The following is a 14748-nucleotide window of genomic DNA, read 5'->3' on the forward strand; positions in this document are numbered from 1 at the left end:
ACACAATTGGGTCAAAATATCTGCGTTTTTTTACTTTATCATTTTGATGGTTATGTTATATCTATATTATCATTTATAATATTACTATGAAGGTCAAAAAGTTTGGATTATTATATGCCCTGTTATAATATCACATCATGTCATGTGATACTGTAATAGTCTATAATCCTAAGGTTCCAGACGAATTGCTATTGCAACCCTTGGTTGGGCAGAGTTGAGCTCTCCTTCCCTGGGGTGCCTGTCTACATCTCTTTGTCAGTCCATGCAGGATGGCTCTGTCTGCTTTGGCACACTGTATTGTGTCCAGCGCAACAGGGCCTTGGCTTCACTGGCCTGGTCTTGCGGAACAGGCCTCGTTCCTGGTGAAAGGGATTTTCACATTCTCTGTCTCTTTTTCTTCCTTTGGGCCACTCAGTGGATGGGAACTGGAATGAGTGGTCGAGCTGGAGTTCCTGTTCTACGACCTGCTCCAATGGTACCCAGCAGCGGACCCGGGAGTGCAACGGACCCTCCTATGGGGGAGCAGAGTGCCAGGGGCACTGGGTGGAGACCAGAGATTGCTTCCTAAGGCAGTGTCCAGGTCAGTGGCAAATGGGTTACTGTGTATTGAGGATCCTCCCCCAACACTCTACAGTTGCACAGAGACTATGACAAATGCCCCTTTATTTCCTTTGAGGAAAAACAGCACAGTTTTCCCCATTGGTCCATCTATCATTACCAGTGGTCCATCTACTCCAGTACCCTATCAGGACCAGATACTCCAGCGGAAGGTGCAAGAAACCCTATAGTGGACAATAGTAGAATAACGTGAGCACTGGGAAAGCATTTTCCTAACCTCAGGTCAGTGGTTGCCATATGACACAAAGAATGATGGTGTATATCTCTCATAATTGTTTGATCTTATCTCATGGAGCTGTGGATGTCTGTATTATTCATATAATTTTCTAATCCTTTTTGGAATACTGCTAAGCAGTTGGCCTCAATAACATCTTGTGTCAAGCAGTTCCACAGGTTAATTAAGGGCTGTTTAAACCAATATTTCCAATTGATTGCCTTTCAGTTTCACTGAGCTCCCCTTATTCTAACATTAAGAAGAAGGGTAGCTAAGGAGACTCTGATTATTGTCTTTGAGTTGTGAACTTCTCATTTATCTCCTGTCGAAATAATATAGTCATCAGGTAACGTTTTCAAAAGTACCTAAGTCCCATTTCTCACATGACTTAGGAACTGAAATCTCATTGAAAGTCAATGGTACTTAGACTCCAAAGTGACTTAGGTGCTTTTGAAAAAAATTACCCTCTTATCCATTAAATCTGTTCTATGGAATTCTTTCCATGTCTCTATGGCATTTTCACACTCCTATTATGTTAGTTGTTTCCTCATCCAATTTATGGTTGAAACTGACAGTATTTACACGTTTGAACCTTCACCGTGAGTAGGCTGTGAGGCTGGTTGGGGAGCAAGATCCGGGGCGTCTAGGTCGTTGTGACCAGCCCTTCCTGGTTAGGTATAACCACCCTGACTTTATGTCATGGGGGACAGGTCCTAGGACAGGCCATTTCAGAAAGGAAAATAAACCAGAATGGAAGCACGTGTCGGAGAAGCCTGTTACCAGTGGGTCTCAGTCATCTGCCTTATCCTGGCTCTCTGGAGTCAGCTGTTTTCAGCCTGGGTGCACTTTACCGCTCTCTGAGGGAATGGGCTTTGAGCAGGCAACTAAGCAGGGCTTGTGGACGGCAGAGAACATAAGAGCATAAGAATGGCCATACTGGGTAAGACCAAAGGTCCATCTAGCCCAGTATCCTGTCTGCTGACAGTGGCCAATGCCAGGTGCCCCAGAGGGAATGAACAGAACAGGTAATCATTGAGTGATCCATCCCAGGTCACCCATTCCCAGCTTCTGGCAAAAGAGAATTCAGCTGCCTGGCTTCCACATCACTAAAGGTTCCAAGTCACCCTTTAGATAGGTGGGGGTAACTTAGGGCTTTGCAGTGGTGCTGTTCCACAGAGAATATCAGAAGGCCCAGGGAGGACTACTTTCTCTAGCAGCAGAACACCACACTCACACAGCAGTGCTTAGACAAGGCATTGGCCTTTCCTACACTGAGACCAATAGGCCCTGCTATTTTTTTAGTCACTGAGCTTCTGTTCTCATAGTTGTTGCTAGCCTGGTTTTGAGCGTCGTGGGGACATGGCCCAAACTGCAGGTGCAGTTGACATCGGTGTAGAAAGGGCTAGAGGTTGCGGCACACCATATGTTTTGTGATAATGGTGTCCTTCCACAGCTAGGGAAAGAAGAAAAGTAGTCCCTCACCTCCCAGTATCCTGTTAAAATAGGCATCATAAGTGATTTGCTAAAATGTGATTAGAATTAGGAATCAGGACTCCTGGGTCCTAGCTCTCGTTCTGTTACTGAGCTGCGGCATGGCCGCAGACAACACACTATTCCCCATCTGTGACATGAAGAGGAGATTTCACAGACGTGTTGGGAGGATTCATTAGCAGTTGTACAGTGCTTTGAAGATGTTAAATGCCATTATTAATAGTAAGAAGTGAACTACGAAGCAGCATGCCCATAGAGGGTCCAGAAGCACTCGGAGAAGTTACAATGGAACTAGACAACCTTACAGTTCATTTCTCAGAGCGCTTGCAAATCCCATTTCCAAGGCATATGAAACAACCATACGTACTGAGAAAAGACAGTTAAACTTACATATGAGGCCCGGAATGTAAAAACAGGTGACTTGTTCCAAGAAGGAGTTTGGCCAATTTAAGTTCTTGGGGGCTTATGCTGCACTTACATGGTGCGTGGGCCTTGAAGTAGCTTCTTGCACAAGAGTGAATTTCACTCAAAAGGAAGCCCAAAGTGGGCAATAACACAACATCTATGGGAAGGCTTCTTGGCTGTATCTGTGTGGTTTCTCTGCTTCTCTAAATCTGCTTTGTTGGTTCCTCCTCACCTCCTAAGCTGAAGAAGGGAATCTTTGCCTTTCTGCTTGTGAAATGCTCATTGTACTGCACTGAAGCGGTAGACTTTGGTTATTAAATGTTAATATAAGTGCATGCAGTGCTGTGGTAGCTGTATTGGCCCCAGGGTATGAGAGAGACAAGAGGGATGAGGTAAGGTGTTTTATTGGACCAACTGCTGTTGGTGAAAAACAGAAGAGTCAAGGTTTCGAGCTTACCCAGAGGTCTTGTATGGGCTGATCTCTTTCGCCAACAGAAGTTGGCTCCATAAAAGATGTTACCTCACCCACCTTGTCTCTCTAATATAAATTAGTGAGACATTTATATGGGCCCCTGTCTATATTCAGAGCTTCCACAGTCAGACCCCAAAATCTTAGCCCAGAGTGAGATGAGTCAGGAGGCCTGGATGTCTCAGATGACTGGAAATAAAAACATAAGGACAGCCGCACTGGGTCAGACCAATGGTCCATCTACCCCAGTATCCTGTCTTCCGACAGTGGCTGGTGATAGATGTTTCAGAGGGAATGAACAGAACAGAGCAATTTATCAAGTGATCCGTCCCATGTCATTCAGTCTCAGCTTCTGCCAGTCAGAGGCTTTAGGGTACCCAGAGCATGTGTTTGTGTCTCTGACCATCTTGGCCAATAGCCACTGATGGACCTATCCTCCATGAACTTATCTTATTCTTTTTTGAACCCAGTTATCCTTTTGGCCTTCACAACATCCCCTGGCAAAGAGTTCCACAGCTTGACTGTGCGTTGTGTGAAGGAGTACTTCCTTCTGTTTGTTTTAAACCTGCTGCCTATTAATGTCATCGGGTGACTCTGATTCTCGTGTTCCTAAAGGAGTAAATAACGCTTCTCTATTCGCTGTCTCTACATCATTCATGATTTTATTGACTTCTATCATATCCCCTCTTCGTCGTCTCTTTTCCAAGCTGAATAGTCGCAGTCTTTTTACTTTCTCCTCCTACGGAAGCTGTTCCATACCCCAAATCATTTTTGTTGCCCTTCTCTGTACTTTTTCCACTTCTCATATATCTTTTTTTTTGTGATGGGTCAGCCAGGCCTGCCCGCAGTACTTAAGACGTGGGCGCACCTTGGCTTTAGATAGTGGCATTATGATATTTTCTGTCTTATTATCTATCCCTTTCCTAACGGTTCCTAACATGCTGTTAGCTTTTTTGACTGCCGCTTCACATTGAACAGATGAAAAATGGGCTAGGGGGTCAGCAGCCCAGGTTCAGAAGTGAATGAATGCTGCTCTTTGGTAGTTGATTTGAACTGAGCTGATGGCCTGAGCCTGGTTCCTACCAGACAAGTGTCTGTAGGGAGACACCTGAATGTCACCCTTAGTAGCAGTTTTAGGAGAGAATCCAAGGAGTCATTGGGTCATGAAGACTGAACTGTCCTAGGGTCCTTCCAGGCTGGGGTTGAGGTGGGGAGGGGAGACATAAGGAGAAGCTTGCACTGAAGCAGAACATGTTGTACTGTTTACTCTGGGCGTAAGCCTACGATTTCAGGGTATGTCTAGATGGAGAGTTCGTGCACAGCAAGCCGGGGTGCAAATGTACAGTGCACGAATGTGGCGCATGTTAACTGGCAGTGTGGCCCCTGCTACCATGCACGAAAAATTCCTCAGGATGCTTTGACGTGCTCCTGCTTCAAACAGCAATAGGCCAAAGTGCACCAGGGAACTTGAAGCGCGCTGTAGCCGGGTCCGCACAGCCAGGGAGCGTGCAGCGCACTAGTACACGGTCGATTTACATTCCAGCTTGTTCCATTCTAACGTTCCGTTTCGAAAAGCCCCCAGTCTGCAGGGTTCAAACTTCTTCCACCACAACTAAAATCGTTTCAAAGCAATCCCCAGTTTTCAGGCGTGATTATGATCCCCCGCACACCTTACACGGTTGACTACAAGGAAACTGCTCCTGAATTCCCCCATGCACGTGAGCTCAGAGTTAGGCCATCAATGTGCAAAAGCAATCGAGATATGGACTGTTAGATCACGCCCATGCACCCTCTCCTCCTCCTTTTAACTAGTGTTAGAGCCTTTTCCAGGCCGGGAGCCGTCACCTAACAGCCCGCTGTATTGCTGCAAACCGTATGTCCAATGTTTACCTTGAGGCCGAGCTGCCTTGTGTTGCTCAGGAACTTTTCTTTCCTCGTTTGCTCTCTTGCAGTGGACGGAAAGTGGCAGGCGTGGGGGCCGTGGGGGAGCTGTACAACCTCATGCGGGGGCGGGACGCAGAGACGCGACCGTGTGTGCTACGGCCCCTTCTTCGGGGGAGACTCTTGTCAGGGGCCCAAGGAGGAGTATAAACAGTGTAATGACAAGAAGTGTCCTGGTACGTATCTCACACTCTTCCTGCTTTCTGTTCAGACCGGTAACAGAGACTGTGGGGAAGGGCTGCTGCTTGTATGAGTCAGAGTTTAATACCAGGAGAGACCTCTGGTCCAGCCTTCTGCATAACACAGGCCTGCTGGTCCAACACCTATCCAAGCCAATCATGGGGGTCTCCCTGATTTCAACGGGTACGATTGGGCCTTCCGTGGGTGGATGGATATGCTCAGTGCTTCTTGACTGGTATGTGGTTGGAGACAGGCAGCTGATGATTTATAAAGAGGCAAAGAACTGGTGTGTGCGTACCCAGCAAAAGCAGTACTGGAGCATCCCCGATGCTCTGTCATGTTCACACTACCCCCACTGGGCCTCTAGGCACTGGAGTACCCACATGCCATTGCAGAGCAGTGTTAGACAGCACAGTGCTGGCCGAGCCTCTCTGAGTCCTGCCTAACCTATAGCTCCCGCTGGTGCTATTGCCCAGGGAGAAGAACCTGCTGCAAATGATGGGGCTGAAAACCCTTAGTGAGGTCAGGGCTGTAGAGTTTTGCAGGGCAGACAAAACCTGGGTTTCTAATGTGAAACACAAGCAGAAGCAAATAGCTAAAGGGCTCAAAAGCAATGTTTATTTTCCTTTGCAAGCCACTTTTAGAGCCCCTTCTGGGGAAATCTCTGGTTGAAACTCCCTGGCCTGTGTTATACAGGAGGTCAGACTAGAGAGTCGCGTTGGTTCCTTTTGATACGATACAGAGTTTTTAATAGTGAAGGTATTTGATGATCTGAACAGATTACCAAGGGGTGTGGTGATTTCTCCCTCACTGGAGTCTTTAACTCAAGACTGGGCGTCTCTTGAAAAGACGCACTCTAGCCGAAGCAAAAGCTACTGGGCTGGGTGCAGGGATCACTGGGGAGGTGCGATGGCCTATGTGATACAGGAGGTCAGACCAGATGACCACAAAGGTCTCTGTGAATCAAAGGGGAAAAGACCCAAACGGTAGCATGAAGGTGTCACCTAACTTCAGCTATTGGTCCCACCCCCCCGGATTCTCTTATAATTCAGCCAACAGCATTCCCTGACCATAGGAAACATTTGGGCCAGATCCTCAGCATCACGGACTTTACCTTTGATTTATGCTGGGTGAGGATCTGGAGCAAACCAAGACATTTTGTTAATTTTGGTAGGGGCTTGGAGCTATCATATACAAAAGGAGGCACATCTCAGCAGTGCAGGTGTTTCACATCAAAGGAGCTTGTTGTAATTGTTTTTTGGAGGGAGGGGATGGTGCAGGCAGGAGGGAGGGCAAGGGGGACTCTGCAAGTCAATGGCTACAAATAAACCTCCTTGATTTGTTCTCAAGGAAATCTCAAACACCCACATGATTTGGTTTTAACAGAAGGATTGAGCTTAATTGGATTCGATATTAAAATCTCCCAGTGCAGCTCACTTCCTAGAGTAAAAAAGATTTTGTTACAAAGCGATATTAAAAATGACAGCGATCAGCTGATTCCCCCCTGGCCTGGGAATCACTCCTGCATTTGTAGGCAAGACAATGCCAGGCAGTACCAGGCCTTTCTAAGGAGCATCCCTGATGCACGGCATCACGTAGCACTTCCTGGAAAGGGCAGTCACCAGTGGGAGTGAATGGAAAGGGTTGGAGGGTTGGCATTAGGGAGAGAGAGTGAGGGGGTTGGAGTGGGGGAGCCATTCTCCTTAACCCTTCCCCGTCCTCTTCCCCCTTGCTCCTGTAGGTCAGTCACTTTGCAACAAAGAATGCTAGCAGCTCTCCATCATTCTCCTTTGAAACACCAAGGGAAGCAGAGCGGCGCGATGGGTTTGTGGCTAAGGCACTAGGCCGGGACTCAGGAGATCTGGGCTCAAATTCACAGCTCTGCCACAGTGTAATGTGGGCAAGTCACCTAATCTCTCTGTGCTTCAGGCACTCTTCAGTAAAACTGGGCCAGTAATACACCCTTCCCCCCCCCACCCCGCTATCTGTCTTGTGTATGTAGATTGTAAGTTCTGTGGGGCAGAGACTGTTTCTGTTAGATTCTGTTTCTTGTTGTGCCTAGCACAATGCAGGCCTGATCTCAGTGGGGGCCTTCAGGTGCCACTGGAATACCTGTGACAGTAACAGTAGACAATTAAAAGGAATGGGATGAGAGCTCTTTATGAATGAATATCCTGGCTAGTGGTTGGTCGTGGTCTTCCAGGAAGGGGAGGGGGGAGCTGTGTTTCAAATACAGATGGATTTGGATGTAGACTCCATTCTGAACTGGGTACATGTGGATCACTCTTCCTGTCTGGGGCCTTTATAGACATAGGGGTTACCCACAAGATCTGGATCCAAGCCGCCCCACGCTCAGAGATTTGTCAGATACAGAATTCTGGCTCCAGCCCCGATTTTAAATTCACAGCCCTGCCTCCCACCCAGAGGCATCTTGCAGTCAGTTCCAAAGCAGCACATGGGGAGATGGACACACACAACCCAGACGTGGAGCCCCGAGATATTCCATTCCATACCCCCAGTCATGCCCCATGTAGGACTTGCGAGCGCTCCCCGTGCTGAAGATGCACTTGGGGGCTGCAGGCTGGGCATGCGCCACTAACTCCCCAGAGCTCACAGTAAAACGCAGGACCTAGGAAATTTATTTATTTCAGTCATCTGCAGCTACTGCCACCCTCCCCCGCAGCTTGGCTGATTGTGTCCTTGGCACACCCCTACTGGCGCCACTGAACGCTGGCACCAGCAGTGCTTCCCGGCATGGGAGGAGAGTGCGGTGAACAGCTGCCGAGCCCGGTCAATGACTGGCATTGGCTTGGCAACTGCCAGGCTTGGCTGGGAACAGCCGTGCAAGCAGCCTCCTTGTTTATGGGTAGTTTTACATGCACAATAAATAGAAAATGTAATTGCAAACTATTAAATAAAAGGTTTTCCCTCCCCACCCCAAGGAGTGATAAATAGTTTTAATACCAGATTCACAGCTTCCACAGTTTTATGTACCATAAATAATCTTTTCCCACATAAACATCACTCACGTAGTAGATGTGCTTCCAACTTGCTGAAAGCGCGTTGGCCATTTTGACTCCCTCTGTGGGCTGACCCAGCTTCGCCCCACTTTGCAGCCGCCCCTTTCCTCCCAAGCCTGCGTCCGTTAGACCCAGCTGAGGCCGGATATTGGCGTCACCGCTGCACGGGGTGCTTTCCGCTGGTGCCGGGAGCAGCCGCATCATTTAAACATGGCAGAAGCCTGCTGGGCTCTGCGGCTGTCGTTTCATATGAGCAGCTGATGGAAACCTAGTTTCTCGGCATTATGGGGTGGTACTTTCACTCTCTGCTTGTCCACATTTGCCTGGCAACGTAAGCATCCGATACCCAGTGCCCCAAGGAGAATAGCTGCCTATGCAAGGCTTGGGGGGGGGAGGGGCTCTCTAGGTGGTCCGGGTTCAAATTGGTTTCTGTCTAGCTGTGTCTCCTCTCCCTTTCTTTCCTCCCCTTTCCCCTTCCAATCTTTCCTGTTCTTCTCCTCTAGGATGTTCCAGTTCTACATAGCAGTGTTTTAAACACACAAAGCCTAGGACAGATCTAATGCCTCCTAGGCATGGGTCCTTTGCCACCGAAACACCAGATCCCTACAATGTGAGCTAAGCACACGCAGCTGCCACAGAGTAGGGGATGCACGTAACACACTTTGCATTCACCTTAGGTGGGCACGAGTTAATTAACCCGCACAGGGGATCAAGGCTCAGTTTTCAGATAGGCAACGTGAGCTACAGAGAGGTCAGGTGGCTTTGCCCAAGGCCAAGTGATGAGGATTTAATCTCAGGAGCTGCTGGCTCTCTACATGGCGCGCTTTCCTCCACACTGCCAGGTCCTTTCTCTGCGTCTCCCTTTTCTCTTCCCCCTCTCTGCGACTTCCCCCCTTCCTGTCTTCCCATCCGGCCCACGCTGAGCAGCCGGTGCCTTTGTCCTTTACAGAGCCCCATGAAATATGCGATGAAGATAACTTTGCTTCCGTGGTGTGGAAGGAAACGCCTGCCGGAGACGCTGCGGCTGTCCGGTGTCCTCGCAATGCCACTGGTAAGGAGAACGACACGTTCTGCCTGTGGAGTCAACTTAAACTCAGGGAGTTCTCGGTCCTCATTGACCTAGAGAGGACCAGGGTGTGTTATACGAGTCCGTGACTGCTGGGGAGCTTTCTCCAGAAGCACATGGTGGCTGCATCTGTTTTCTCTTGGCACCGCTGTCCTCCTGAGGCGGTGTAGCCTTGTGCTGCTGGGCAATGTGCAGCTCCTAGTCAAAGCGGTGAGCGGGCTCAGAGGCAGCTCTTAGGTGGCACTGACTGAGGTGACCTCACGGGCTTTCTTGGTGCTTGATGGGAGCTGAGATGGAGGGATGGGGGTGGGGGAGGCACAGGATTCATCTGTGATACATGTAAAGGGTTTTTTTTAGCGAGGTTGCTGGACATAGACAGCCCCTGTAGTTCTCTTTGGATCGCTCAACCTGTGCTATCGAGGATCATCCACTGGCGCACAGTCTCTGCCTAGGTCCCAGCCTGGAGTAAGCAGTCACGGGAGGGTCTGCCGATTGCACCGCAATCAGGTTAAAGGAAATGCATCCAATGGAAGATTACGAAACTGATTAGCAATAAAAGACTGATTGTGAATTTAGCCACACCTGCTCCTGGGGGACTCTCAAAGAGGGAGAGTCCACTGTGTCCACTGTGCCTGCAGGAAGGGTCAGACAAGATGACCTCTTTCATCTTCTCCATCGTTGATTCACCTCTTTCTCCATGGCAGGAGGGATGGTATGAGCAAAGCAAAGGCTGCCAAAGTGGCAGATCACTCTAAATTAGGAGTGACCAGAGTAACGAAGGACAATGGACAGGACTCACAGAGGAGGCGAATGGCCGTGCTCGGGGTTTCCGAGTACCTCAGCTCAAAGGCGGTGCTGTTGGTTATTTATCCTCTTTTGAGATCTCCGGAGAAGCCTAGCGGCCATTGCTGCTTTAGTCCCTCAGCTCAAAGATACAGAATCAGGCAATTTTGCGAGGTTCTCTGGGACTCATGGGTTTGCCTCCCATGTTCCAGTTAGCCTGGTCTAAATTGCCAGCCAAGTGCTTCCACTGTGGTTTTCTTCGGCTCTCCCGCCCCTTGACACCGAGGGGATGCAGAGAAAGGAGATTAAAAAAGCCCACCCAAAGCGCTAGTGTCTGTGGTGTGTGCTCAGCACTTGTCTGTGTGCACTTTGTGTGCATCTCTAGCTAAGTCAGCTTGCTGTGGGTACCCTCCACGAGAATGCTCAGGGTTTCCATAGGAACATAAGAACAGCCAAACTGGGTCAGACCAATGGTCCATCTAGCCCAGTGTCCTGTCTTCCGACAGTGGCTGGTGATAGATGCTTCAGAGGGAATGAACAGAACAGGGCAATTTACCGAGTGATCTATCCCCCATTGTCCAATCCCAGCTTCTGGCAGTCAGAGGCTTAGAGACACCCAGAGCATGGGGTTGCGTCTCTGACCATCTTGGCTAATAGCCACGGAAGGACCCATCCTCCATGAAATTATCTAATTCTTTTTTGAACCCACTTATGCTTTTGGCCTTCACAACATCCCCTGGCAACGAGTTCCACAGCTTGACTGTGCGTTGTGTGAAGAAATACTTCCTTCTGTTTGTTTAAAACCTTCTGCTTATTCATTTCATCGGGTGCCTGCTGGTTCTTGTGTTCCGTGAAAGGGTAAATATCACTTCTCTATTCACTGTCTCCACACCAGTCATGATTTTATCAAATCCCCCCTTAGTCGTCTCTTTTCTGAAATGAACAGTCCCAATCTTTTTAATCTCTCCTCATGTGGAAACTGTTCCATATCCCATATCATTCTTGTTGCCCTTCTCTGTACCTTTTCCAATTCTAATACATCTTTTTTTGAGACGGGACAACCGGAACTGCACTCTGTTTTCAATGTGTGGGCGTACTATGGATTTACATTGTGGTATTTTGATATTTTCTGTCTTCTTATCTATCCCTTTCCTAATGGTTCCTAACATTCTCTTAGCTTTTTTGACTGCCGCTGCACATTGAGCAGATGTTTTCAGAGAACTGTCCATGATGACCCCAAGATCTTTCTTGAGTGGTATCCACTAATTAGACCCCATCATTTTATATGTATAGTTGGGATGATGTCTTCCAACGTGCCTTACTTTGCATTTATCAACCCTGAATTTCATCTGCCATTTTGTTGCCCAGTCACGCAGTTTTGTGAGATCCCTTTGTAACTCTTCACAGACAGCTTTATTCTTCAGTAATATAGTATCGCCTTCAAACTTTGTCACCCCACTGTTTCCCACCCCTTTTCCAGCTCATTTATGAATATGTTGAACAACACAGTACAGATCCTTGAGGGACCTCACTTTTTACCCCTCTCCACTGTGAAAGCAGACCATTTATTCCTACCCTTTCTATCGTTCAACCAGTTAGTGAGAGGACCTTCCTTCCGATCCCATGACTGCTTACTTTTCTCAAGAGCCTTTGGTGTGGACCTTGTCAAAGGCTTTCTGAAAGTCCAAGTACAATATATCCACTGGATCACCTTTGCCCACATCCATCTGTCCTCTCTTCCATGCCCCTTTCTTTCTCCTTTAGGGTTGATCCTTCGAAGATGCACTTTAGATGAAGAGGGGATAGCGTACTGGGAGACTCCAACCTACATCAAGTGTGTTTCCATTGACTACAGGAATATACAGATGATGGTAAGGAAGATTCACTTCTCATCTGAATGGATCCATTTCCCCCCATTGTCGCGTTTTACTTAGATGGGAGATTCCCCAGAGAAACCCAAAGGGCTTCCACTGATCCAGTAGTGACCCACTCTTCCCCCTGAGTCAGTAGTGAGCCAGTGACCCATAACTGGGTTAGAGGGTGCAATGGTGCTGAAGGCTCTGTCGTTTGGACTAATCCTACACCAGAGGCCTGGCCACTTGTGATTATTTAAAGGCTCCTAGCACTTTTTGCAAGAGTAGAGGATGTTAACCTCGGTATCCTGGCCAAACTCCAGTCTCCTGACATTCACCCTGCAGTGTTAAAAGATAGGATGTCATCTCGTTCTGCCCTAAGCCCATGTGCAGTGTCGTTGCTGCATTTCAGCGGCCATGAAAGGAGAGTTTGTAAAGCACTTTGGGATCCTTTGGGAGGGAAGGTGTTATAAACGGAAGGCATTACTGTCCCCTCAATCCGTTATCCTGATAAGATCTGTGCACAGAGAAAAACACAGAGCTCCCAGCTATAAAATGGGGCTGATAATTCTTCCTTGTCCCCCCTTTGTCTGTCTTGTCTAGTTAGATTGTAAGCCCCTGGCGACAGGATAGTCTCTCGCTGGGGATTTTAGTGTCTAGCATGATGGGGCTCCATTCTCGGTTGGGTCCTTTAGCTGTTATCATCATAATAAAAACTGTAAATACTTGGCCTGCCTCTGCCACTCTCCGGTGGCTTGTCTGGAAGGTCAGTGCCCGCAGCAGAACCATCCTCGTTCCCGTCTGTGGGCTGAGATGGCTGTAACTCAGTTATAAGACAGCGACAGGACTGAGTGGTGAGCAAAATCTTCCATTGCAGGCTGGGGTAGCCAGCAGCAGCAAGATTATGAGGCAGAATAGCCTCTTCTGAATCTTCAGGGACACTTCCCTTTCTGGTTACAAAGAAAGTGGGAATTCAGTTGTCCTCCGATAGCCACCTAAGACCTTTCAGAGATATCACAGACTCTCCCAGATTGCATGGAGCTGAAGGCCAGAAGGGACCATTAGACCATCAAGCCCGATCTCCTGTATATCACAGGCCATTACATTTCACCCCGCTACCCTATACTGAGCCAAAGAACTTGGTTTAGACTAAAGCATTTCAGTCCTCAGGAGACCGAACTGTCATGTAGAGGTAGAGAACAGGAGAGACCCGTGTATCAACGCCCGAGGCCCCTGCAATGGCAGGGAATTGATTAGGTGACATATGCCCAGAAGGGACCATGGTGATCATCTGATCTGTGCTCCTGAGGCCTGAGAACGTCACTGATCCCCAATAACGTGTGTTTGACTCATGGTGCTCTTCTCTCGTCTCAGACAAGGGAGCATCTCTCCAAAGCCCAGCGGGGGCTGATGGGAGAAGGGGTATCTGAAGTGCTCCAAAACCTCGTGGAGATCTCCCAGGATGGGACCAGCTACAGCGGGGACCTGCTGTCCACCATCGACGTACTCAGGAATATGACCGAGATCTTCCGTAGGGCGTATTACAGCCCCGCTGCTGGGGATGTACAGGTGAGCTGAGGAAGAGAGATGCACGTCATGATGGGATGGGTGCCACTGGGCAAGTCTAAGGCACGGGCACATACACACAGGGTTTGGGGCGACCACTACGTACACTGGAATCTATTTATACTTGATGAAAGCCGAGAAAAATCAGAAATATCTCTGCTTACCTCCGTGATGTGCCTCATTTCCCAATGTGCACTTCCCAGGCTAATGAGCTCCCCCCCACCCAATCCCCACTGGTTCATGAACTAATAACTTGAAGAGCAAAGTCATTTCGAGCTGATTCAACCCAGCTGCACTTTCTGTGGCGTCTAATTGATTTTGGTGCTTTATTTGGAAGGAATTGCAGTCTAATGGCCGAGAGGGGAGTTGATCCTTGGGTATTAGGTGTCTATATATTGATGTAGGAGAAGGCTGAGGGTTTCTTGCCCTGGGCTTTACTTTCAGCAGTTACATGCAGACTGGCTACAGATCTGTCCTCGGGAGAGGTCATCAGCCCACAACTTGAAATATTAAACTTGTCCTCTAGGATCTGCTTCCCCATGGTGTCTGCAACGGTGGGGAAAACGGAGAGGAAAATCAATGGCTTTGAACTCTGTATCTCCTGCCTTCACATCTCTAGCTCTCACTCACACAGCAGAACTTTTGCCTGGATAGCCCCTCTTCCTCTGACAGTTCATTCTGTCATTCCCCTTTCCCAGTTATAATGGAGATGGAGCCACCAGAAGCTTTCCCACCACTGGCAGTGGTTTTGTCTTCTTCCATAAAGCCCGGTGACTGGGCTGGATAAAGCAGTGGCTGATCTAGTCTGGCAGCCCCTGTGCTCGCTGGCTTCAGAGCATGAAGGCACTCCCAGTGCCAGCAATGACTTTTCGGTGGAAGGGGGATGGATCTGCTGGAGAAGGGGTCTGCTTGGTACCTTGGCTTCTATATTTCCCGTGTGTTACTCACGGGGTGAAATATCTCCCCCTGAGGGTCTCTCTTAGCAGTGAAGGTTTGGTCAAGTGAAGCTAGGACCCAGCAGAGTGTGCAGAGAAAATCCATTAACTCACAACGGCTACGCAAAGCCTCACATGCTGAGACCTTTGCAAAGGTGGGGAGGGACAGGAGTGGTTGAGCTGGAGAAACCTAACTTCTCTGTTTGT

At 48.6% G+C, this 14748-nt stretch overlaps 1 protein-coding gene across 7 annotated transcripts in view; it reads left to right on the forward strand.

Annotated features, from left to right (window-relative positions):
* The window catches only part of ADGRB1 (adhesion G protein-coupled receptor B1), a 380951-nt gene that overhangs the window by 205423 nt on the left and 160780 nt on the right, over positions 1 to 14748 (forward strand). For all 7 annotated transcript variants that reach the window (XM_024102700.3, XM_065586325.1, XM_065586324.1 and 4 more), the window contains 5 exons: positions 416 to 580; positions 5150 to 5314; positions 9288 to 9389; positions 11952 to 12058; positions 13415 to 13609. In XM_024102700.3, the coding sequence (XP_023958468.2) occupies positions 416 to 580; positions 5150 to 5314; positions 9288 to 9389; positions 11952 to 12058; positions 13415 to 13609 (734 nt within the window). The remainder of the gene's footprint in view (positions 1 to 415; positions 581 to 5149; positions 5315 to 9287; positions 9390 to 11951; positions 12059 to 13414; positions 13610 to 14748) is intronic.

This window comes from Chrysemys picta, chromosome 2 (assembly GCF_011386835.1).
Source record: "Chrysemys picta bellii isolate R12L10 chromosome 2, ASM1138683v2, whole genome shotgun sequence".
Lineage (NCBI taxonomy): Eukaryota > Metazoa > Chordata > Testudines > Emydidae > Chrysemys > Chrysemys picta.